This window comes from Battus philenor, unplaced genomic scaffold (assembly GCF_028537555.1).
Source record: "Battus philenor isolate CCGP_79_NKW_IND1 unplaced genomic scaffold, ilBatPhil1.0.hap1 SCAF_3, whole genome shotgun sequence".
NCBI lineage: Eukaryota > Metazoa > Arthropoda > Insecta > Lepidoptera > Papilionidae > Battus > Battus philenor.
In genome coordinates, this window is record NW_027181693.1 from 12,562,923 (window position 1) to 12,588,513 (window position 25,591).

At 31.6% G+C, this 25,591-nt stretch overlaps 3 protein-coding genes across 7 annotated transcripts in view; 1 reads left to right on the plus strand and 2 right to left on the minus strand.

Annotated features, from left to right (window-relative positions):
• Positions 1 to 1,453: 1,453 nt before the first annotated feature.
• Positions 1,454 to 7,717, minus strand: LOC137926650 (trans-1,2-dihydrobenzene-1,2-diol dehydrogenase-like). 2 transcript variants are annotated; one of them, XM_068770320.1, is made up of 6 exons: positions 7,421 to 7,717; positions 6,631 to 6,805; positions 5,749 to 6,040; positions 5,219 to 5,465; positions 3,325 to 3,475; positions 1,454 to 1,807 (listed from the first exon to the last, which is right to left on the minus strand). In XM_068770320.1, the coding sequence occupies exons 2-6, from the start codon at positions 6,803 to 6,805 to the stop codon at positions 1,704 to 1,706; spliced, it is 969 nt and encodes a 322-aa protein (XP_068626421.1). In that variant the 5' UTR covers positions 7,421 to 7,717; the 3' UTR covers positions 1,454 to 1,703. The 2 variants fall into 2 exon arrangements, with proteins under 2 accessions (XP_068626421.1, XP_068626420.1); XM_068770319.1 differs by having other exon boundaries at positions 6,598 to 6,805.
• Positions 7,718 to 8,154: 437 nt separating this feature from the next.
• On the plus strand, positions 8,155 to 10,232 carry LOC137926919 (FAST kinase domain-containing protein 3, mitochondrial). Its single transcript, XM_068770659.1, has one exon. The coding sequence runs from the start codon at positions 8,170 to 8,172 to the stop codon at positions 10,099 to 10,101; it is 1,932 nt and encodes a 643-aa protein (XP_068626760.1). The 5' UTR covers positions 8,155 to 8,169; the 3' UTR covers positions 10,102 to 10,232.
• Positions 10,233 to 10,912: 680 nt separating this feature from the next.
• kcc (solute carrier family 12 member kcc) overlaps positions 10,913 to 25,591 on the minus strand; it is a 355,477-nt gene continuing 340,798 nt past the window's right edge. For 3 of the 4 annotated variants that reach the window (XM_068770124.1, XM_068770126.1, XM_068770125.1), the window contains exons 3-20: positions 23,222 to 23,482; positions 22,791 to 22,976; positions 21,766 to 22,001; positions 21,489 to 21,642; positions 20,863 to 21,049; positions 20,128 to 20,284; positions 19,825 to 20,037; positions 19,564 to 19,743; positions 19,369 to 19,488; positions 19,094 to 19,287; positions 18,847 to 19,015; positions 18,561 to 18,750; positions 18,218 to 18,433; positions 17,409 to 17,516; positions 16,223 to 16,369; positions 15,251 to 15,360; positions 14,793 to 14,932; positions 10,913 to 14,444 (exon numbers count right to left, since the gene is read on the minus strand). In XM_068770124.1, coding sequence (XP_068626225.1) covers positions 14,353 to 14,444; positions 14,793 to 14,932; positions 15,251 to 15,360; positions 16,223 to 16,369; positions 17,409 to 17,516; positions 18,218 to 18,433; positions 18,561 to 18,750; positions 18,847 to 19,015; positions 19,094 to 19,287; positions 19,369 to 19,488; positions 19,564 to 19,743; positions 19,825 to 20,037; positions 20,128 to 20,284; positions 20,863 to 21,049; positions 21,489 to 21,642; positions 21,766 to 22,001; positions 22,791 to 22,976; positions 23,222 to 23,482 — 3,060 coding nt within the window. In that variant the 3' untranslated portion in view covers positions 10,913 to 14,352. Of the gene's footprint in view, positions 14,445 to 14,792; positions 14,933 to 15,250; positions 15,424 to 16,222; positions 16,370 to 17,408; positions 17,517 to 18,217; positions 18,434 to 18,560; positions 18,751 to 18,846; positions 19,016 to 19,093; positions 19,288 to 19,368; positions 19,489 to 19,563; positions 19,744 to 19,824; positions 20,038 to 20,127; positions 20,285 to 20,862; positions 21,050 to 21,488; positions 21,643 to 21,765; positions 22,002 to 22,790; positions 22,977 to 23,221; positions 23,483 to 25,591 lie in introns of all 4 variants that reach the window. The other variant, XM_068770127.1, reaches the window with a different exon arrangement.

Sequence of the window (25,591 nt, forward strand, 5' to 3'; positions counted from 1 at the left end):
ATTAAGAGTAAATTGGTTAGGTTAGATTTAGATATCATAAATGAATTGTATACAAAATAGTTACTTGACGATATCTCGCTTTCGTTTGGTTAAAGGAAAATTATTTATTTCACCAAATTAGTTAGCCGATTTAAATAAAAGTGCTTATTATTTCTAAAATATTTTTTCAATAGGTATAGTAAAGTTCCGACTGTAAAAAGGATTTGTATAACAGTTAGTTAATTTTATATATTTAGTTTTACGTTTAAATATTAATCAATAATTAAATCGTCAAGGTAAGGAGAAAATGCTTACCTGCAGTTCTCAAATACCCTGCTCCGGCTGTTACGACCCCGACTGCACCTTGTGATGAGGGTCCAATCTTGTCGTGGCCTTTTTAAGATACATCTGTTTGCTTTAGGTAGTACGGAGAGGACTCTGTGCAGGGCATGCTTAGAAGATTCCTCTGTCGGGCATGCCTCGCAAAGAGGTGTGTACTCACGTATTACTTCAATGTAAGAGGGATAGTATCCTTCCTACAGAGCCACCCACCTCGGCTCACTGGGAGTGCCTTCCAGAGAACATTAGCAACATCATGGTTTGATCATGTTAAAACCAATTTCGACGCGCAATGTCGCTTAATTGCGAAAACCAGTGCGTTGTTACGTACTAAATCAACATTTTACGATTTATGATAGGGCAGGGTTAAACATAATCAAGATACTGTATGTGTGTGACCTCCTGACCGTGTGTGCGCTCCTGAAATAATTAGTGTTCTTCTTCAAGGTTTCTGATGAACACACATGAGTGTATTTCATTTAAAAATATCAAGACTAGGTTCAATCTGATCTGAACCTGCATCGTTGAATGAGATGCGACATATCAGGAAGTGGTTCATGTCCAAAAACAAACAATCTGATAATCAAATTTAATTAAAGCTTTTTGGCTGATAGTAAATAGAAAGAAAAAAAAATCAATGTAAGAATCCAATGAGTTATTTTAGATCCTTAATTTAATCTACTATTTGGATATCATTTAAAACTAAACCACTTATCTCCATTTAAATCTCCTCAATGTCACTGTAGTACGCAAGTCGCCTTATTAGAGTGCAAGGTGAGCGACTTGGGTTCTGTTTATTATGGAGATGTTGCATTTTCGAATTCTGGACAAGTCCCACCTGATTGTCCTTGAAAACTTGTGAATTTTTTATCTGTATTAATATGTTGTCTGTCTATTACACCTAAAATTTATCTATTTAAACTTAAAAAAGCTAAACTATGATAATGATTTAATTACTTTGATTAATACCTACATTTTATATTATTCGTCTTATACAATAAAGAATAAATAAATATACTTAATGTTGTTCCAGGAAAAATTAAAATTATAACAATACACGACAGCTTTTAAAGAATTTGTTGACGATTGTTAGGCTTGTAATAATGATAAATAAATAGACGATTCAATTGCAGGTGTTTATTAAACATAATAATACGTGTCGTACAATAAACATCGTGTAAATTTCAAATACCATTCTTTAAATATTTCACAACGCTATGTAAATCACAGTTAGTTGAGGTAAATACTTGATTAATACAATTTACAAATCTAGACGTAATGTAAACTTTCTTCATTTGTGCGTGTCGATAGAAGCGTTTGAACTAACTACTATGCTATCTACATTATTACTGGCAATATTACATTTGACATTATGTTAGTGTTGTCTATAGCTCTACATCTAACACTCCTAGTTGCGCCCGCATAGTGTCGGTTAGCTTTGAAATTAATGTGCTCTCGTCTAATGTCATCTTTGGACTTTCCAGGAAACCTGTAGTAAACAGAGTAATATGAAGAAAACTTTTTAGAACATTTGGCCTAGATGCAATATACGGGATAATTATAGCAAATTGCTATATTTGGAGATTGGAGACTAGATATTCTGCATCAGCGAGTATTTCTGTCGTAAAAATATGGATAATGTCTTTTAGAACCTTCCGCTAATATTTGAATTAATTCGTAGTTCCCTCGGCCGCAGTGGCAGCGTCGTATCAACCATGGGCTCTCTCATAGCCGCTTTACGATAACTAAACTTGACCTGGCACCCTCATTAATAATATCACCAGATTAGGAGGTCGCTTCGACGGATCCGACTTGGTGTAACTCGGCGTTAGTACTTCCAAGAGAGACCTCAGTTTGTGCTGTCACTTAAAACGCATTTAGCAATCCGATTAAGTGAACGAGATGGTCCAATTTCGACTCGATCGGTTACTATTATTGAATAGCATGAGAATTTCTAAAACTAACACTACTTGCAATTCCAAAGCGTGAAGTTGGAAGAAGGAAACGAAAAGACTCCAGCAACACTAATATCCTAATAAAATATAAAAGTATACTGCCTATAAAGTAAAAGTACACTATGGCGAGATTCTAACCACCATACAAATTTACTCTGTCCATAAACATAGTTAAATCTGTTTCAATAACTTACACTTCACGTGTTTGAAGTTGTGCTGCTAGCCGATTTAGGCTTTGTGCAGCTTCATCAAAATTGAGTCTGCGGAAACTGGAGGTCAGCGGACTAAAAGTTTACGCTGGGTGATCGTATCCCAGTTACATCGAAGACGCACTCACGAAGAGGGTCTATATTCGTGCATGTGTATAGTGTAATGAATGTGGTGTAGTGTAAGTTATGCTAAGCGAGGACTACTCGGCGGTCGGGAGCGACACGCGTCTCTCGTAACCGCCCTGGCTTGAACGCGGGCTAGGCGGACGGGGCCGCCGTGTTATGAGTGTGATGAGTGTTCAGTTCATCGTTCTCGACGGGGGTTCGATGCGAGGCGAATGTCCTGGTGGAAGGGGAGCGGAAAATATTTAAATTCCGCTTTAGGGGTGGCGAAAAGTGCCGAGTTTAAATAAAGCCACTCGCGTATGCCCCTTTCTCTGTTATAAATAGTGTGGGTGCGTCTTTAGTCTACACTCGATCACATTAACCTTCAGGTGATTACATTACATTCTCGTAACACATTATAAAAAAACTTCTATAAAGCGGTTTCTAGCTGTGTGACTCATCTCGATATCTTTTAAACCATAAGGCTTAGATTCTTAAGATTTGGTAGGAATATACATTTCGCCGAGTGGATATTGAAGCGGATTTTAAGAACTGGCTTTCGCAAATTGTGTTAAGAAGTGATTATTAAAACACTCCATACTACTACTACATACTAGCCAGAATTTTTTTTACATGTTAAAAATTTGTAAAAATGGGTTTTATGAAATTAGGGGTTTGGCGACAGCTAGCAATTAAAAATATCGAAGATATTATATAAAGTGGGATGATTATATTACCGTTAGATAAGCAGTCCCAACATTCCTGTATCTCATAACTTAGTCCGGCGCTGTTGTGGAAATGATAATTGTACTTCCCTTTAGGCAGCGTCCACTCTGTGTTGTTAGCGGGTGATATCTGCAGAACGGTGGGACACCAGAAATAGTCCAACTGTAAATTTTAAATATCTTTAATTTGTAAATACTATCGAAAAGTTCGACATTGTTAAGACAATCTGCCACGTATGATGATTATAAAATTTTCGTGATTATGTTAACTTGTATTTTATCACTTTTCATTAAATTGCTTTCATATCAACTTCATTTCCATTCACAATCTATTTGTTCATAAATGTTTTGAGATAAGTATATACTTTTTAGCTCACGCTTTGGCCCGCGATGTATATGAATAAAAAAACTGTAGACAAAAAAAAGGTTTTTATATTTTTAATATATTTTTTTCTCCATGTCTATATAACATATATAACAGAAATACCAAAAAAGGTATTGAAATAATAGTTGAAATATTTGTTTATTTTATAACTAAGCTCTCTCGGTTCATCTATATCTTTGTATATTTAGTATAAAAAAATAAATCGCATATATTTCTGATGCGTTTCTATTGACGTTGTTATCAAATTGCGACCATTAAACGTCCATGTGTCGCGATGGAATAAATTACTAACAGATCGAGTTACATTTCCACTAGCCTCGTTAAGAACAATTGGTAAACAAATATTTAATGCACCTATTACATAATAACGAATATTTACGTTGCAACTTATTTGTATATTTTAATTTCCCTATTAATTATGTTTTCACTCCTTAATATGTCTGTCAAAAAAGATATATCGCCACATATAAATCAATGAACGGTGGTAAAGAGTAGCAGAGGATAGGAAGGAATGAAAAAGTGTGAACAGCAGACTAACAAATGGCATGCAGAAAATCAATAAATAACAAACATCAATCAAACGTGTTATCTAAAACGTATATCATAAAAAATAAAGTCTGATAAAGTCTATAACAATATTAAATAATGAATTGAGTTCATACATAGTAAAAGGAATACAGAGATGTAAAGAAGATTACATAAAACAATCCCTGTAATTACGTTAATTTAAAATAAAAAAAAATTACGCACAACATTGATCACTGGGTTACCATGAGCCTTTTTTTAAGCTCACCGACCTAGTTCGAAGAATTGCTGGTGTGAAGTCGCAGTGGGCGGAGCATATTGATCGTGCAACCTGGGTGCCGAAAGGATCTTGAGTCACGACCACAAGTCGGTAGGCTCTCGAGGGAAGTTGCTGGTAGCGGACAGTGCAAGACCAGTCAAGTTGGCGCAAGTTATGGGCTTATACCTTACATAAGGCGTTTGTCATTTGACATGTTTTTATTCATGGATTACAATACCAAGTTCATAAAAATGGCGACAACCAAGGTTCAAATTCAAACTTAAACATGTTAACGTTATAATTAATTATTATACTTACCTCAGCTTATTCAAATCTCCTATTAGAGGGACTCATTTTGTAATAAACAGAGGGGTTTTAAGAGACATTTTGATTTCTGTTATTTAGATCAATATAACCAGATTTTTTTTTGTAAACAATACTGGATGCCAAAGTTATAGATTGGAATACTAAGGAAAAAACTTTGTGCTTGGATCAGTGCTGTTCAAAGGACTGATTTTTTTAATTTCGAAAATGAAATAGGTGACACTTACACATTTACTTCTAGCAATTTAACTATATTAATAATTCCACCTTTAATTCTAAGATACCTGTATCTTCACATTATATACTTCTTAAAAAGGCAGACACAAAATGCATGTTTTTGGCGTGATACGCCAATTGTTTTGATATAATTTGTTTACAAATCACCTTTGAATATGAAATTTAGCATAACTTACTGCAATAGTACCCTTGGTCCCTGTGATCTCTGCTTTGTTAGTCATATTGGTGCGGGTGTGAGCAGATATGGTTGCAGTTCTCCCATCTTTATACTTAAGTGCACAGGAGAGCGACTCATCAACTCCCGCTTTATTCAAATGCCCCGTGCACATAATATCAGTCGGCGGTTCCTTGTACACAAACTGTACTAGTTGCAACATATAAATGCCCAAATCCATAACGGCACCGCCACCCAAATCTTTCATTCTGGAATTTTTCAGGTGCATGATTAAATCTATTTTTTAAGTCCTGAAATAAGAAATCAAACAAGCGTAGGTGAAATGGAATAGATATTTGTTATTAATGAGACTTCTTGATGTAAAAGTAATTTAAAATTTATTTGTTTATTGGATATTTAGAACTGTATTAATTGATAGCATAGATGTAATAACTTTTTTATATCTCAGCCTTAATAATAACAAAAAAATAATTCATTAATTGAAAAAAATAGAGTGTAGATATGAAAGCAACTGGTATGAATATATCTTACAGATTTCTTTCAATGTCGTTAATCTCAACCCCAAATTGCACATTTACGTGATAGACGTCCCCAAGCCCACCAGAAGATATGTGTTTATCTAAAGCATCATAAGCAGGAAAAAACCTTGACCACATTCCCTCAAGAAGAAACAATTTCTTTTCGCGTGCTAAGTCCGCCAATGACTTTGTCTGTCTATATGTCATGCCCATTGGTTTTTCACAGAGTACATGTTTACCATTCTCTAACATTAGTTTAGTTATTTCGTAATGCTGTAAATTCATGACACTGACGAAAACAATGTCTGTAAATAAAGTATTGTGCATAGTAGTTCATATCATTGGTACATTTTTACGAGTCATAAACCTAATAAATCTATTTTTTACAAAATCAATAAAAAAGGTATTATTTACATTAAACATTCATCAACATAAAATCAAGAGAACATTGACATCTTAAACACTGTCCACAAATTATTATTTCTTACTTGATATTAGCTAGAATGACCAATTTATTCTATGAAAAGATTACAACTTAAAAGAATTATAAATTGGAACAAACCAGTTGGTTACATGTGATAACAATCAGAGACATTAAATGCATTTCATAGATTTTTCAAAAACATTTGTAATGACCTCCCTTTTTATTGATTTATAGCCCTGGATGTTTTAATTTATGTGAGCTTATATTTATATAAAACCCAATTACATTGGACATTTATCACTTTTTTTGATAAAATTGGTTAGTTACAGCAGGATAGGTAACAATATTTAGCATTAGAAAAGAATCCATCACAAGTGCAAAGCTTATAAAGCCGTTTGTGTTTGAAGAGTAATTGCTGTAGTCAATACAGTTAATTACCAATTGACATATCATTAGCTAGCAACTCGTAACCTTCATACGCCATGTTGATATTATGCAGCATTGCCAATCTGTGGACACGGTTTACATCTTTTCCTGCAATAGCTTTGACCTTGTGTTGGTGAGCAGGCATATTGGCCATAGCTGTTAAAAAATCATGACTAATCATACCCACTCCAGCTACACCCCAATTAAGGGTAAAAGTCATCTGAAAAACAACACAGTATTTTATTATTAGCATCTTAATACCAAACAATTTCAGGATCCCTCACATACATGAGCCACATAAAAAAGGCATAAATTAATTAATCTCAAGAAAAAAAATATAATAAGTAGCATATTAAATGTACAGTTGAATTCAATGTGACATTGTAAGAAATTATGTCACAAAAAATTACTTTGAACAGAAAAACTTTAAGTGTGTATGTCAAAACAAATGAAAATTATAAAAATTACTGCTTTATTTCAAGTGCAAATGAGTATTTATAAAAAATGTGTGATTAAAAAAATAAATTCATTTTGTATTTATTTTAAATATAGTTACACATCATTAGTAATTGTCAAAATGTTCATAACAAAAAAATAGATGAATAATATTAACCTTGGTATAATACAGGTAATGGTATAATAAAGGAAAAACTTGTTTTTAACAAACTAATAATATGAAGTAACTAGATAAAATGTTTCAAATTATATGTTAATGCCAAAAATAACAATTTGAATTTTTTTTGTTTACTACATCATCTATATTTACAACAAAATCTGGCGAAGAATATTATTTTTTAAGAAATTAATGTTTAATAAAAAAATTATGTATACTTACCTTTAATTCTCCGGATTATCTTGTCTATAATTAATATATCTATATTTCACCAAATTTGTTAAAGATTATTTCCCATCAGATTAGTTATAATCCAAAATTAAGCGGTAATTATTCTCATTCAAAATTGTTGTTATCAATATTTGAAAAACCGTGAAAGTTTTTGAAGCTAAAATATTGGACACTAGGCTATTTAATTAAATTAAAAAAATTATACCGCGATTGAACGCTAGGCAAAACTATTCCGAGAGACTAGTCTGCTAAAAAATAAATTAAATATAAAAACCAAACTCCAACAAAATCATCACGATCACGGGACTTAATGACATTTGAAGAATGACAACAGTGCTGTGGTTGTCAGTAAAAAAACAAAAAGCTAAAAAAATATAATTGTACATTAACGTAATAACATGAAAATTGTATGATTAAATCTATTAAAATTTGGAATTTCGTATTAAATTAGTATAAAAATTACTAGTGGTTATTTTATAATTAATTATTTATTATTAAAGCTTATTACCATTTTCGATAAAAAACGTGTACCTTCTTTTGTATGTAAAAGTAAAACTAAAATTATGAAAATCAAAATTACCATTGTTCTCTTGCTTCACATTTTGTACTTGGTATAAAGGAATCACCTAATACCAAATGTCAAATTTACCCTTGAAAAATAGATTTGACAATTAAAATGATACAGATAGATATCAAAATAAAATAACAGTATCGGTTTTTTGTTTAATTACAATTTTAATATGTCTTTAGTTTTACGCAGATCATATACAAAATTTAGAAACAATGTGCCAATTAGTAGTAATTCGAATTGTTTATCCAGTACTCTTCTTATAGTAAATAATCGTTGTTTTAGCGATGATAAATTAAACAATTATTACTACAGTAAGAGTACCATTTTAATTGAAAATGGCTACAAAGTCCAGGAGCTTCCGATAGTTATAAGAAAAGTTAAGACTTTAAGTGAAAAAATGCCTAAAGTGGAACCAAAACATAATAGCAATAATTCACTTAATTATCACTTGATTCAGGCAGAGTTCAAGCAATGCAAGGATTTACGGGACGTATTTTCTTTAATAACGAAGTGTACCAAAATAACACCAAATATTGCACTTGGTGCTATAGAACGAATTTATGATTTGGAAAAAAATCCCCAACACATTAATTTTGATTTAAAATTGAACCATACCAGCATTGCAAAAGGTGCAATATTAGATAAATTATTGAAAGTTCTTATGCAAACTGAAGACACATGTACTATTCTCAATATTTTAAAAACGGAGTCTTCTTTAATTGAACCACATAAACATAAATTTTGTGATGAATTACTTGACAGAGTTATAGATAACAAGTTAACCTTGGAACAGCTTTGTGAATTTACAAGGTATTTAATAAATAATAATGATGATTCAAAATGTTCAGAAACCATAGATAAACTTTGGGTAGGGTTTATTGAAAAAGAGCATGAAATTAATGAGAACAATATTGAGGTTTTATTTAAAATATTGCCAGGTCTGAAATCTAGCAAAAGAACAATACTTGTCCTCTTAGAACAAAAGCTGTCTGATATGTGGTATAAAATAAAGTTAACATCAATGCAAGAAATCTTGGGAATCTTTATAGAAGTGAAATACTTCTCCCTACAGTCATTTGCAATTTTAGGCTGTTGGTTCAGCAGAAATATTCATTCTTTAGATGAAGATGCTGTACTAGATATAATAACAAAATTTATTCACTTGAACTACACTGATTGTCAAGTGGAGAAAGCCGTTGAAAAATATATGAAACACAAGAGTACTAAAATAAAGTCTTATGTGTTAATAGTGGCCATTTTAAATTACTGCTTGCAATTCCAGATACGAAATGAGAATATATTAAATGTATGTAACCAATTTACAATAAAAAACATCAATGACATCCCTGCCAGTTTTTTAAAATGCCTTATCTATCCATATGGTTACTTGAACTTTCATCCTAAGCCAAATGAGTTTTGGATTATTGTTGAAAGTATTTTGATTGAAAAATTTGATAAGATTAGTGTATCTGATCTCTCTTCAATTACACTTTCTTTCATCTTTTGTGGCAAACATCCATTTAAATTAGTTAACAAAATATTTACTTCAGAGAATGTGGCAAAAATATGTAATCAAGATGTAATGAAGAGACTTCAATTAATTGACACTGCATTATCTTTGGAAGCTTCAGAATACCCGGGTCCATTGTTGCCTAAAGATCATTGGTTAAGACCTCTGACACAAGACAGTAGAGTGGAAGCTATATTGGAAAAATTAAGTGATATATTTACTTGTATTGTGAAAGATCCAATGAAAATAACAAATGCAGTTTTGATTCCTAACTTTTGTTCAGATCAGACATATCTCATAGATGTATTGATGCATCCATCAGATTTTGGAAGAAATCTTCACAATTGGAAAGCAAAATCTTTGAAGAATAATGTCACAGCAATTTTAGTTCATCTTCCTGATCATTACTGTTCAGACAATAAGACACTTATTGGACCGCAAGTATTGAAAATTAAACATTTACGTATGTTGGGAATGAAAGTTGTTAGTTTAAAGTATTTTCAGCTCAGTCAATTGTACACTTTACATGATAAGCCAGGTTTAAAGAAGTATATTCAGGGGTGCATAGATAATGCTTTACCATGTTTGTAATTTAATAATCAATTTCTAAAAGGATGTAATATGTCATATGAATTTTAAGCTTATACTGTCCAATTAGCCTTTGTAGTATTTATGAAAATAATAAATATGTGTAATATTGTATAAACTGTATTTTTCTAGTCTTATTTGACAAATGTTTATTGGGCAAATATACACATTAAAATTAAAATTTGTATTTTATTTGTATGACCTTAGTTTGGATCTGTATGATAGTGTTTACTTTATACTTTTTATCAAAAGATTGTTTAAAAGCATGGAAGAATAGTAACCGACATAGACCAGCGAGTTGGCAAGTTGAAATGGCAGTGGGTAAGCGACAGCGTGGAGAAGAGATGGCCAGGGGCCTAAAGATTCTGGGATCGAGATCACGGACTAGCAAGCGCAGCGCAGGACATCCGTCACCATCGGAAAGCTCTGGAAGCAGGTTGCTGGTATTTCCAACAGAGGATGTTGTACGGCTGAAATGATGATGGAGGGCCTCCATTTTTGTGCAGTGTATAAAGCATAGCATATTTTTCTTCCCAAATAGACATTATCAAGAATGACATAACAAATGTTCTTTAACAGATTTTTTACACATAAAGATAATTCTTTGTATAAATATTTATATATATATATATTAAGAGATGAATATTCGGATTGCCTTCATTATAGCTGCAACTACATATTTAGTGAATATTGGACAACATCTGTTTTAAAAATCAGCCATCCTATGATTTAATTGACTTAAGACTATAAAGTACTAAAAAGGTAAATGAAATTACAGCTTTATTTATCATTATTTTATTATACTCATAACATTTCTTATATTTACTCACTGTCTAATTTTCTATATTTATTATTTGATTATTTAAATAAACAGATTTTATAATTCGAAATACTCTTCTATTAAAAATTTTCTTCATAATATTATATATTTATTAAAAACAATCGATCATTCTGTTTATCGATATTTAATTGAACTCGAGTGTTATACGTATCTATTACTTAAAAATAAAGTGTCAATGTTAATGTAATTAATAAATATATTTTAGGACATTTAATTTGAATTATAAAACACATATTTTTGTCATCTGGTTGTCATTTTGAGTGTACTATGAAATAGTTCTTATAAAAAATCATAATAAGTAACATCAGTGAATCGGGTTTTGTTAAACAGGCTATATGATAATTGGTGAAATTTAATACAGGGCTATTTTAAAAAGAAATGGTGAATTTGAGTTAAAATCCATAAACATATTTATTATTTTATAGCCAAATTGAGTATCACAGCAACTGTAGCTTGAGTAATCAATTTATAACCATTGTCCCCAAATTGAAATTTAAACTTCGTAACTTATTTAAGTTCTTTTATTGACACTCATTGATCAAATATTAATTTTAAAACTTTCATTAAGACTATTAAAATAACAAACACGTTATTTAGCTATTTGAAATAGAAAGTCAACTATGTGCAATTTATATGATTTATAACTAAGTTATTTATTTATAGTGACGATTCTAACACACAATATAAGTCCGAAAATCTATCAATATGAATGGATACATTCATATTCGATATATACTTCAATTAAATTTTATCAAATAATTACGTAGGTAAAATCTACTTTAGTAAAATGTCTTAGGCAAGTAGATATTGCCTTTGTTGATTTTTAGAGATTTTTGGCACAATTTTTATCCGGCGTTCATAACATTGTGTTTGTTTTATATTATGCATAAATAGTAATCAATAACAATCATTGACATTTTAGGTTATTTATTAATAATTTTAAAACTTATTTTTTAATAAAAGTTTTCTGATTTTTTTCTAAACTCAAAACATACATCTGTGCATTTTCCACCACACGCAAATTTGTTCGACTAATAATTAACGTTATTAGTAAAGGCTTGTTGGAAACAGCATTACATTATAAAGATCGATGTTTGTACTTATAGAAATAAAAAGGTACATACTGGCAGGATAGCGGTCAAGGTTCTAAATCTTCATCTACGGAAATATTTTTTGCCTGTTCATTGGCATAAACATATGATAAAATGGTTTTCTACGTGAAAGTAAATAGTTTTATTTTTTATATCACTAGGTGATGACGAATTAAACGTTTACGAATTTAAAACAGCCGTACTATAACTTAATTTTTATGTTTAGAATCATATATAGTTATTAATTATTTATACTTAATTTTATTAAGTGAAGTTTATTTTATTCCATATAACATTTTTGAAGATCACAAAATGTATCACTAATAAGTTTATTGTGAAAATAAATGACAGTTACCTATGCGCTGTGTTCATTCATATAACTACTACATTGAATGTAATTTAATTGCCAAATACTGTTATATAAGAACTCACTAATAAGAATTTGTATATAGTGTAATATCTTCCGCAGTACGAAAATTTTGCCAGTTAAGAACACTAATTAATATTTTAAAAAAGCATCGGGGAGAAGAATGAGACGATGACGAATTGTCGACGAGTTAAATGCTTTGACTACGATACTATTATAATTCCTCTAACTATTAATAGTCAAAAGTGATATCATGCAAATAGACTTCTTATCTCTATTTTATCTGTTGATCTAATCTCCTAGGAATATGAAATTTTGAACCATGAAATTATTTAGAATTAATTGCTAATCTCTTATGGATCTAGGATATTAAGACATCGATTCCTATTTGGCAGTTACCTAAGTTTTATGAATGATGAAAGGACTATTATCATTAAGTAGGTTATTAAAGAAATAAAAATTGACGTAGTTTTAACATTAGGTGTAAGAATGTAAATAAATAAAAGTTATAGATTAAATTATAAAAATTAACGATATGTTTTAATGTATAAAGTAAGAGCTATCAAATGGAACAACGTTTTTAAATATTGTACTATTTCAGAAAGGCAGAACCGGTTTTTTTAATGTCACTGTTACAAGATATTTATAAACGCAATTTTACTATCTCCTACGCTTAGGTTTGTTTAAGTTCAGAACACATATTTCAATAAACTTACAAACATAATCGCATAATTTTAGAAGAATGTAAGTTAACAGAGAATTTTTCGCACAAATTACGTCACATCGTGTAAAGTCGCAGTATTAAAATTACATCAAGTACACCTAACTACATTCCAACAGACAAAAGTACAGTAAGTTTTGATGACAATAACGTTATATATAAAGCATCACAGTAAGAAATCATCTATCTACGCGAATGTGCGTAATAAGTTACAAGTTTAGACACTAACGGTAAGTTGCCATAGGAATACTTTATCTAATTTGATGGAAGTCGTAATTGTCAGAAGATACTTAACATGTACTAATTTTTTGACAACAATAATTTCAATAATTCTTCCATATTCAATTAATTCATTTGAATCTACTCACCATAAAACCCAGGAAGGATGATACTTAATAAAAACCAAACATTAATACATCAATGTTACGTAGATTAAAAAGGATCAAATTTGTATTAATTTACTTGTGTCCTCCGCATTTAGCAAATGCAGTTAGTGACTAGATATTAAATTTAAGTTATTCGTCGCTACATTATTCAGAATATAATGAATTAAATATATAAATTTGATTGTTCAGTCCCACGGTAAGTTTTAAGTTGAGCAGATGTAAAATCTTAGAACAGAATATCTATTTACAAAATACGTTTTATATAGATATATTTCTTTAAGATCTTGTATACGCTTATAAAGTGACTAAATTTTTTAACATCAATAGAAAACAAAATTAAAGATAAATGTTCGATTAGTATATGCCTTATAACAATCATAAAATTAAAAATATCGTCCCGTAACGTCAAAAAAGTGACTACAAAGTGTACTACACTAAGTACCAATGAAACGACCATAGAGCTAACATCTAGTTATGGCTCATCACTGATTCTTTAAAAAAACTCATACATAATCAAAACAACAATGAATTAATGTTAAAAATAATTACTCTATGCTCCAAGTTTAACAAAATTTAAATCTTATCTATCATTCATGACTCAAACTAATTTCATTTAAAGTTAAAAGTCAATATTTTATACGGTTCTATGAACAAAGTTGATTTTTGTTTTTTTTTTTTTTATAGTCTTTCGAGAGTAAAGCTTCAATAAATAAAAATGTAGAAACGTAATGAGTCTTGGAAAGTTCCAAAGATCAGTAGTAGGCGCATAGCCGCGAAATCAATTTGAATTTAACATTAAATTTTAAATTAGTATTGCCATATTTAGTTCGCTGTGCTCTGTGAGGCGTTCACGAGTAAATCGTAATTACTTCGCGTCCACCGCCACGCACCATCAGTACCTTCTCCAACCCTTCTGTCAAGACTTCCAGGAATTCCATATCTGTATAAACAAACAATATAATTAAACAAAACGAAAACATCTTGGGACATCTTAGATTTTGCTAATAACTGTAATGCTTGTGTAGGGCTTATATGTTTTTACATATGTAGATTAATAACTAAGCGCTATCGCACATTATGGGATCAATAAATGAAAACGGAGATGTAAGTCTGAATGTATCGAAATTTTCTTATAAGGTCATGTAAGTCAACGTAATAATGTTTATCGATTAACAATATTTACAGAGTTTATGTGGGCTAAAGTAATTAATTACCAATAAGTGAATCAATTGATTACAATAATACTAAATACTAGTATCTTTTATTAAATAGTCTCAGAGAGTCTTACAATTGGATTCCATTTCAAGCTCGGTGTCTCGTGGAGGCCCCGGCAGGTTTAATATGACTAGTTGTGCGTCGTGCGACCGGGAAACGATCACTTCGTTTAGTTTTACAGCTGTGTGCATTTTTCTTACGGTGCCTTCGTCGCTAGATATGGAAACAGTAGGTCAATAGTTTGAAAAGTAAAATATTGCCAAAAATATCTATTACTACATGAAGATAACTTCTTTTATTTTTATTCGTTGCACACTAGATACAAAACAAGGACATTGGTATCGAATAATTTAAAAGAGGAAAAAGTACAGACAGACGTGTCATGATTAAAATGAGGAATCCTTCCGTCACTAGTGTTCTTAACAGCTTCAAAAAAGAAAATTCGAAAAATTCAAAAATAAGTTTGAAGTGTGATTCCTGTAAAAGAAAGCATCTAAAGTATAAAATGTTTTAAATCAACAAAAGACTTACGGTGTGATGTTGGGCAGACTGGGCTTCGGTTTCATTGCGTCGCCGTTGGTATTTACCTCCTTGTTCTTACCCGCGTCGAGGGGCGGTGAAGGTGCTGCTTCACTCTGCGACTGTTCATCGGGCGAGTCCCACATTGAATCGATTATGTGCAACAAGCTACTTCGGAATTCGTCCTACGTTAGTCCAATAGTTTGTTCCGTTTCATTTAGTTTTCGTTTGTAATCGCGACGCGACGCGACGTTGCACATGACGGATTCAAGGCGAATGAAACACGGGATGTCATATATTACTTTGACTCTTAAACAACTGACTACGGACATCAAACATCCAATCTCTTATCTAATGTGACTAAAGGAATGAGACGAAGTGAACAAATCAAAGTGAATGAATACTGGCAAACATATGACCACCGTGTGTAAATTCGCAAGGACTCTTTACTGTTTCTTATGGTGATGAATAAACTAGGATAATAAACGAAACATGACCAAGACAGTGCATTTAGCTCTTTCAACATTACAGCCATTCCCGTATTAATGATCTAGCATAAAAATAAACAAAGTTCCAACTTTTTGTAACATGACAGTGATATGCACCAATAAGACATCGGTTCATTAAGTATAACTGAAATAAGATATCAAACATAGAGTTAATAGTAGCATTTCAAATTAAAACATGGAAGTGAACTTAGCTTATCGGAAGCAGAGATGGATGTTTTACACTTATTTAACAAAATAATCCAAACCTAGCTTACAATAGATAGATTTATTTAAATATAGTTAATTTTTAATTATGTAGGGTCAAAATTCGTTAATTGTAATATAAATTCCATATAACAAAACTAAAATTAACATTACGTCTTTAAGTTCTTTAATATGTACAAGTAAGCATAAGAAAAATGTTAAAAGATAATTCTTCATTATAATGTGTCTTAAGTTTTAGTTTGTTCGTATAAATGAAATATTTGGTTTTCACCTTGTCATCCTTGTCCTTGTCTTCGTTGTCGGTAAGTGGAGGAGATGGCGCGTCGTCGGGCACAGGATCGCCAGCACCCGGTTCTGCAAACCGCACTTTGCTCGCGGTCTTCACATCAGCGTGATGATGATCTACAATTGCTTGCACCTGTTGTTGTCAAATGACGAGTTAAATATTACATAGTCAAATGTTAGAAGTTATTTTCGGTAACTAAAAAAACCTATAAATTTTAATTGACTGTAAAATAAAATAATTTCAAACGTATGAAATTTGTTTGAATATCGGTTTATTGGATATAAACATTAAAACATGTAGCATGCCAAAAAAAGAGAACGTTTTAAATGATGTTGTTTATTTTTTGTTTAGACACTTCAAAAAGTAAAAACATTAAGAGAATAAAAAAGAAAAACACAATGTGCTAATTAGCTACGCGTTTTTGTCATGAGTATTAAATTTGCACCGCGTGATTTGCAAGATTAAAAAAAATTAAGGTATATTTAAGTGTTAGTAAAATGGCGTGACTGTATAGAAGTATAGTGCGTACGATAGAGTAGAAAACATGATAGTAAGCTGTACGATACATTAAATAAAATGTTTAACAAGATGAGTTTGAGAAGAACAACACCTAAAGCGAGCAAATTAGTTGTTTTTGACATCAAATACAGGAAAAAGATGGTAATGACAATGTTAGAGAAATGCATTATAGAAATGATAAGAAAGCCATACCACACAACAGATTGTTATAAAACATTGAAAGATACCTTGTTAATAACCAAAAGCCGTGAAGAAATACGTTTACAATTTAACTAACACCCAGAGTTTTTATTAAAATTTGAAGTAGTAGGCATAAAACTTATATTAAAATGAAGGAACTAAATGACAACACCAATTATAGCTAAAATGCATATAAGTGGACTTGATCGAGGGTAAAATATCCTTTTTACCAGAGGTAACTTCTCTTCAGCGTTTGGTTCGTGATAGTCCACCAAATTTTGCATCTGTGTTGGCAACGACAGACAAACAATATGTTAGTTTTATAACAATAAAGCTACAAATATATAAGCCACAATAATTTAACATTTACAAATTAGCCTTTACAGTAGCACACACTTCTTAAGAACAAACACAAACACCGGTATTGATATTTTCACACAACGTGATTGAAAACATAGAAGAAGAAATTTACCATTCCGAGCGTCTCTTTCTTATTCAGTCTAAGTTCTCGCAACATTTGGTTACGTTGTTCCATCATTAAAGTCCGTTCATAAGTGTACGCAGAGATGTCACTGTCAGTCTGCGAAATAACGATATTTATTTAAATAATTTATTACGTGCATTGTACAATAGTTCTACGACATCAAAGTGTTTCAATTGAATAACAGATATACAAGCTAATTGGTCATAGGTGTAAAAGTTTTAAAGGGATGAATATATAGCTCCCTTGTCAACAAAAACTTTAAGGTTTCATTCTGAAATATGTTACATTACATTTTTGGAATGTAACAGGCCAAAAACTACTGATAGTACAAAGTCTGCAGGAATCAAATTGTAAACAATAATTTTAATATGTAGTAATCCGAATTTTGAAAACGTGTTTACCACTATGTTATAAAATAATAATTAAAATAAAATTATTATTATACGTTATAAAATTAAAATAATAATTATAACATTATTTATTCTTTTTGAAACCATTAATTTTTGAATAGAAAATACTATACATAAGTTGACAACAATTGAGCTATACACTCACCTCTTTATTGCTTTTACACCTGTAACCAATCAATCTGTTTACGTTTGGACAACGTAGCAGTCCAAATTGAATTTATATTAACGATTTGTGTGTTGGTGAAATTTAGCAAGCAATGTATATTATACACATGATTAGTAAGATGACTAAAACAAAAATTGAAACGAAATTACTAGTCTCAGTATGCTTATTAAAACAGACTTTAAAAAGTTTGTTGTTGTCTTTATTTAAATTAAATTAATTACCATCTCAACTACTTCAACTTCTGCCTCGAGACGTAATTGATATAGGAACATTTTAAGGTCTTTCTTCATTTGTATAGAATTGTCTTCCATCAAGGCAACTGTGAAAATCCTCATTTTGCAATTCTTCCAGGTGCGATGTTGTTTTAGTAAGAAAGGTAGTAACATCAGCATACCACCATCATGGACAATCCACCAAATGTCTATGTTGCCAGATACCTAAAGTGAAAATTAGAATATAGAAAATATATTTAACATGAAAAATATAAATCTTGATTGTTGTAGCACATGTAGATTACTTTTATTATTAATAATTTATAAAGAGTAATGAGATATTCAACGTAACCTTTTCACTACTATCGGGAAAGAAATTGATGCCTTTCGGTACAAGCATGACCATTCGGGCGGCCGTGACGGCACGAACGGTGTCAAGGAATACTTCCCAAGTGCGTTTGTCCTCCGACTGCCTCCAGCCATAAGGCCACCCAAGGATTACTGTGTTAGGTTTAAGTCCTCCTAAGCCAGTTGTTTGAACACTGTTGATAACAATATTATTTGTATTATAGTGAAACATACACAAATAGATGTTTTTAAATAAAAAAAATTAATATGTAATAAAAAGAGTAACTCACAAATGGCTTAATCCATCGGCAATGTTATGTGATACGAGAACATCAACGAAGCCCTTTACTTTCTCTACATCCATAGCCTTTCTAAGGTTTTGTCTGGCTGTCAATGATTCTCCAGCACGGCGAGGAAAATCTCCACCGAGCACCGATACACATACCGTCAATCCTTTGCCTGAATTTCATAAGAATTTATTTAACACTTTAATCTCGAAAGTATATTTCAATTTTGTTAAAGAAATGCCATCTTTACCTGCTTTAAGTTGACTTGCAAAAGCTAACATCTTACGATATTTGGGATTTAAGTCTTCGTTTAGTTTTGCGAGGACCAGTACTTGCGGGCGCCAATTCTTAGTGTGCGGTGGACCCTCCTCAAGACGAAGTAAAGAGTAACGAGCAGCCGAAAGAGCAAGACCGCGTAAACCATCTCCCCATTCTTTTTCCGCACTGAAAAATTATTTATCATTATATTTCGTTTTAAACTAGGAATGCTTGCTGAGTAAATAATTTATGGGTAGAGATACTCGCCCTCGATATTCGATGTACTTGTAGATGAGACCAGCCATGCCCATTGCAATCAAAGCGTAAAACCACGACGTCATAAACATAATAGAAATACACAACGTTAACCCAGCTAGAGACAAAGACCTGCAAATACGTTTTAAAATAAAAGTTTGTACAATTAAGTCGATTGCTTACAACATGCTTATTCATGAATCTTACCAGTGGTAGTATTTAAATCTTGGACGCCAATTAGGAGTTTTCAGTAAGGTTTGTAAAGCACACGCCAGATTAACAAAACCATAGCACATTAAAAAGAACATTGACAAAAGTGGTGCAAGAATATCAACGTTGCCGAGGAGAATACCGCACTGGCAAATTACCATCGTTAGAAGCAGGGCCCTGTGTATAATAAAAATATTTATATTATACAAGAATATATAAAAAACTAGTAGTTAAAGACAAATTGTTAGATTTCTTTACCTGGTGGGTTCCCCTCGGCTAGATGAGACCGCGAAAGGTGCTAAAAATGGAATAATTTCATCTTTGGCAATGGCTTGGAGTAAACGCGGAGCTCCAGTTAGTGACTGTAATCCCGCACCGAGAGTTGACAGAAATGATCCAACTAAGATGACCCATTGGTTTGGCCACGCCATGTTTGCTACGACCAGCTTACCACCAATCGATTGACCAAACCTGAAATAAAATCATAGTTAATAAAATATTTTCCATGAGCGTTTGTTGATATGTTATATTTAACAGTCATCTAGAATCAAATATACTAACTTGTCTCGTAGCAAAAGGTTGTCAACGGTACCCGCAAAGAGTAAGACACAAGAGAGGTACACGGTGGAAGTAGTTAAAATTGCACAGATTGTCCCAATTGGTATGCTTTTTTGGGCGTCGGCTAAATCACCAGATCGATTTGATCCCGCCATAATACCTAAACAAGCAATATTTTATGTAATTAATTGTTTAACATATATAGTGATATGTATCGAAAATATAATTGAAAGGAAAAGTACAGATTTTATCTGTATTAGAAAGATACGTATAGGTAAGTCAGATAAGGTCAGTTACACAATAGTGGTTTCAAATTAGTTTTTAATATATTCCGTATAAAAAGCAATAAGGATTTTCAGAATGGAGTGTAAGAGTTTAGTATAACTTGAAAACGTTGTATCTATAATAACATCAAATGATTAGATACTTAGAGAAAAGTTTTATAGACAAAAAAAAAACTATTTATTAAAGAATTATTGGAATCATAAAGTTAAGTTTTTGCCGGATTGTAAATCAATTCTTTGTTGTCAAAACAATGTTTAATTAAAAAAGCAAAAATATTTTAAATATAAGCTTTTTTATGGAAAATGTGGCGATGCCCTGGATGTATGTAAAATAATATATGACTTAAATAAATCTATATCGTAATGTGGTGCCACAATTATATAAAGTTGTGTTCAAATTGTGTTCTACTTATCTGTACTTCAATTGATTTTTGAGAATTTTGTACTGTCTCACCAGTCACTGATGGGAAGAATATTCCTATCAGAATAGTGAAGGTTGTCGTTAAATCAGCATAAATTTGATTGTAAGTGGGCCGCTCCATTTGCTCTATATCTTCGGGTTCTTTACCATACGCAATATATTGACCAAGTTGAAGGAACGAGTCTTGCAGATTGTCAAAAAAGACCCCGCTTGCCAAACCCTGTACAAAAATTGTAAAAACATGACTTAAATGTTAACCATTTTTCAAGAAAACAAAAAACATTGGTTCATTCCAAATTCGATGCTTCGGTCAATCATAAGTAGTTAAACGTGTAAGTTTGAACGTAGCTGACACAAATTCAGTACTTGCAATAAACTGATTACTTGTTTTAATATCATAGATTATAAAGAGCAAAGCAAAAAGCCTACCATTAAGTGAATGTTATTTAAAGAAAAAGGTATTTAAATATTTATATTATTGATAATTTCTTTAAAGGAAATGAAGAAACAATTTCTATAGTTTCTTGTAGTTTCGGTAAAAACCGTTTAGTTATCATTCATTTTATGATAAATTAATAAAATTTGATTAGAATTTTCAACGGGCTTTGAACAAGAAAGAGATCAGTGTTCAGAGGTTGCGAATTTGCTAATACGTTTACCTTAATTCCTTGAACAACGTTGACATTATGGGCTGAGTAGTATGGGTCACACAGATTATTAGGACAGAATAATTGATGAAGCTCGCCTCCGATATCCTTAGTGCAGTTGTCGATATTAATATCTTTTAGCAAACGTTTTCCAAGGACGCACATTCTGGAAATATAAAAATGTATATGAAACAGGAACAAAAATACAAATACCTATGAGATAGAATTTGTTTTATGACAAATATTAGCAATTTGCGGTAAAGCATAGTGTATTAATCATTGATCTCACTGTAGTTTGGGGCTTCCATTAAAGTTCACAAAGATTCCGGCATAGACGGCACTAATAGAAAGTATGACACAGGCCAGAGCTATCGTTGCGAATTTGTTGACAAATTTTACTCCCACAAACACCACCATTCCCATAATGAGCAGTAGTCCAGTCCCGTACACTCGGAAGTTATTATACATCGCATCGGGGTCCTTCGTGAAGTCACCGAAAATCGACATCCATGGAGCCATATAGGTCTGATAAAATATAAATATTATTTAAAATACAAAAAAGAGGATATATTACATCATGTTATCTACATAGGTTTTATTATTAAAAGTAATATTTTTTTAATATTCATTAAAATAATTATTATCGTATTATAATTCGTATTATACATAAATATAGTTCTGAATAAATTACTGGCCCCGAGTAAAATTCTCGTATCAGTGATCATAAATAATAATTATTTTCTAACCTCAAGTGATAAAGCAATTTCATTAATAATACTTTTAATAAGTCCAATGTTTAATTTTAAAGTTAGATTGGGTAAAGTAATTTTATATCAGAACGGAAAATAGGCATTTATGAAGCGGTGCGCTGAGAGTTGCGGCAATCACATTCCGGGCACGAGCGTTCCGCATCCGCACAATTCCTGACATTAATTGAATTCCGATTGTTTTTACAGTTACAAATACAAAAGTTTACTCGTAAAGCTAATATTGCTGAAAGTTGATTTATTTTAATCATTTATTTCACAGACTAACAAAAATGTGTTACATATAAATAATTCATTCTCTACCTACTAACAATTTAAAATAATACCTAAAATGTTTACGATGTTTACACGAATTTAATCGACAAGAATATAATTGACTTTCTCCAACTCATGAGACGTTCGTACATAAAATATAAAAAAGAAATTGCTTTTCCACGACACGATATAATGTTTTATTTAAGTGTTCTATAGAATACATAAATTTTTATTAAAATTTGTGACTTAATATTAAAATATTTTTAAGATAAGTAAATATCAGATTACTGACCAGAACGATTTCGACAGCACCGACAATGTACATGGCGGCAGCGAGGGTTGTCCCGGTGTAGAAGAGCATGCCTACAGCACCTCCGCACTCAGGGCCCAACGAGCGCCCGATCATGAAATACGAACCGCCAGCAGGCACTACGCCGTTTGTAGCAATTGCAGACATCGATATCGCCGTAAGCATCGTCTGTGGCAAGCACAAATTATTATGACATATACATACATGCACACTCACACACACACACAAACATACGCACACGCGCACGCACACGCACATACACTCGCGCACGCACACTCACACGAATACGCACACGCACGCGCACACCCACACGCATATTATTATTTTAACCGATACCTAAACGTTAATTTTTTTATTGATTAAATTTAGATGACGGGACTTGTAAAAACTGTTATGTGTCTCCGTTGACTTACCGTACAACAGCAAGTCAGAACAATAAGGAAGCCTTGTATAGCGCCGGCAGTGCCAACCACCCACGTTAGACGGATGAAGAGGATGACGCCGAAAATATTTTGGATGCAGGGTAGGTACACTCCGATGAGGGTGCCCATACGCGCCGGGGGCGCTGGTTTGGGGGCATCTGGATCCGCGGCGGAGGCAGTCGGTATGGTGTTCGAATAATCCGCCAACGAACTGAGGAAAGTTGCAGCACGTGGACGATCTTCAATCTCCTCCTGTAATAACAGATTAAATTTTTGTTTAAAAATTCTTCTTTGAACATGATTCTCCCATCTCAAATACCTGTCAATCAACGTTGGGCGTCTGTTGGATAAGACTAATCGATTATTTGGTAGAGGAAAGCAATAAGTTTTACGAATATTAAGAAAAATACGTAATTTACATGAGACAGGTAATCTTTTGCCAACAGAGCTTACATCCTTTACAGTTGTTAAAAAGATGTGTGTTTCTCCTAAAATCTAACATAATCACATCGTTATGAATATTTATTAATATATAAAGTGTATTCATGTGAATATGTATGATTATCTAAAAATTATAATTTGTATTTCTTAGTCAGCAACACTGGCATTCTTTTACTAATTATTTGAAATAAAATCTAAATTTTCATAAAAACAGGACAACATAACTTAAAATTACAGAAAAGAAGTCCAGTTAGTATATTTTGCGCCTATGGCACCCGAAACAGCACTGTTTTATAAAACATAAATGTTTTAGATATGTTAAAGTAAAAATCATGTAAATTCGTAGTACTGGTATATAAGAATAAAGCTTAATTGAATGGAAAGATGTTTTGCATAAAAACGATGGATATAATAAAAAGCTAATAAAGAATAAAGCTATCTATGCAATAAAAGGTTTGAAAAAGTTTCAATAAATGTGATATTCGGATTATTCCATTTGAATTTTGTTTAGTCGTAAGACACAAGGGGGCATAATCCCACTTCGCATTTGCTGTTGACATGTTTAAAAACGAAGTCAAAAATCAGATATTGTGGTAGCATTCTTGGATATATAACATAATACTAAACTACATATTTAGTCAAGCGTGTGGTGGAGCGATTATTCTCATTGAGTCCATAAGAATCTAACACACACAAATATATAATATTTAGTCTTGGTATAAATACTGTTATAATTAAAAATAAATAAAATATTATTTTTGAATTAAGAATCTGTCATTTTTATATTTTTGTAAAAGACTTGGTATAATAATAAAATAAAATGGTGTGAAAAGAGAACCGATTTATTATTAAACAATACTTAAAGTAGATGTTGGTTTGTTGCGCGTGGTTTTAGTCAAACAGCTATTGATAGATACAATGAAACCTCTTTTGTTTGTAAATAAAGAAGATCTGGCCACCCAAATAGTGTTCGTACGAAAAAGGTATCAAAGCAGTGAAGGAAAGAATTAATTGAAAACAAAAGCAAAATAATTATTTATGGCGATAAAAATAGCACCTAGAACCATATCGCGTATTTTAAAAAATGACTTAGTATTTGCAGCCTAAGGATAAAGCCTATACATTTCTTGACTGATAATTTAAAAAAGATTAGGGTGGTAAAATCACCAATACTTAAGCGGTACGCAAAGAAAGATTCAGTGTTCTTTAGAAAATAGACTAGTAAAGTTTTTCCTGTACGTGTTTTTTTTTGAACACTTAAGTTTTTATATATATAGATTGATTTCAATAAACACACTTGAACACCCAATTCCATAAAAATAAATGAAAATCAAATATAGGTAACTCTTGTATATAATTTTCCGCCTCACGTCAGCGAATTCAATATATTACGTAGAAACGATACAAGCGCCTTGTATCGAAGCGCTATTTTATTCACGTTCCATTTGCATCGTTGGCTATGAGTTTCTCTCAGGCGTTCTTTGAGTAATCACCATTCATTTACGTAATATTACTCTTATCAATAAAAATATTTTAACATTAGCGTTAAAAACACTTAAATTTAAAAATATCATCAATCAATATCTATTAGTTTGGAAGTCAAAGCCGCACAAATTTTGTATTTGTATTAACAAAATAAATAAAAAAATATTATTATTAATGTGTGTTACTAAATTTATAAAATTTTGAAACTTATTAATCGTATTATTATATTAATATAAACTTATGATAGCAATCTAGGTTAATATAATTGAATTACTAATCGAGGACGGCTCTAGGAATTCATATTTTCGATAATATTCTTAAGAAGAGCAAAAATTTCTTAGAAAATGGTAAAACAATAACACTTTATTTACCATACCAAACCACCAAGCAGAATAAAATATCTGTACTTTACTATGAAATATTTCTTGTCATTCA

Bases quoted from the DNA above. Each gene is read 5' to 3' on its own strand.
- LOC137926650 (XM_068770319.1), bottom strand. From the start codon at position 6,805: ATGACTTTTACCCTTAATTGGGGTGTAGCTGGAGTGGGTATGATTAGT. The intron at 5,466-5,748 runs GTAAGATATATT...GAAAAATTCCAG, and splicing joins AACGACATTGAAAGAAATCT to AATGAAAGATTTGGGTGGCG. The intron at 3,476-5,218 runs GTAAGTTATGCT...TAAAATTTACAG, and splicing joins GGACCAAGGGTACTATTGCA to TTGGACTATTTCTGGTGTCC.
- LOC137926919 (XM_068770659.1), top strand. From the start codon at position 8,170: ATGTCTTTAGTTTTACGCAGATCATATACAAAATTTAGAAACAATGTG.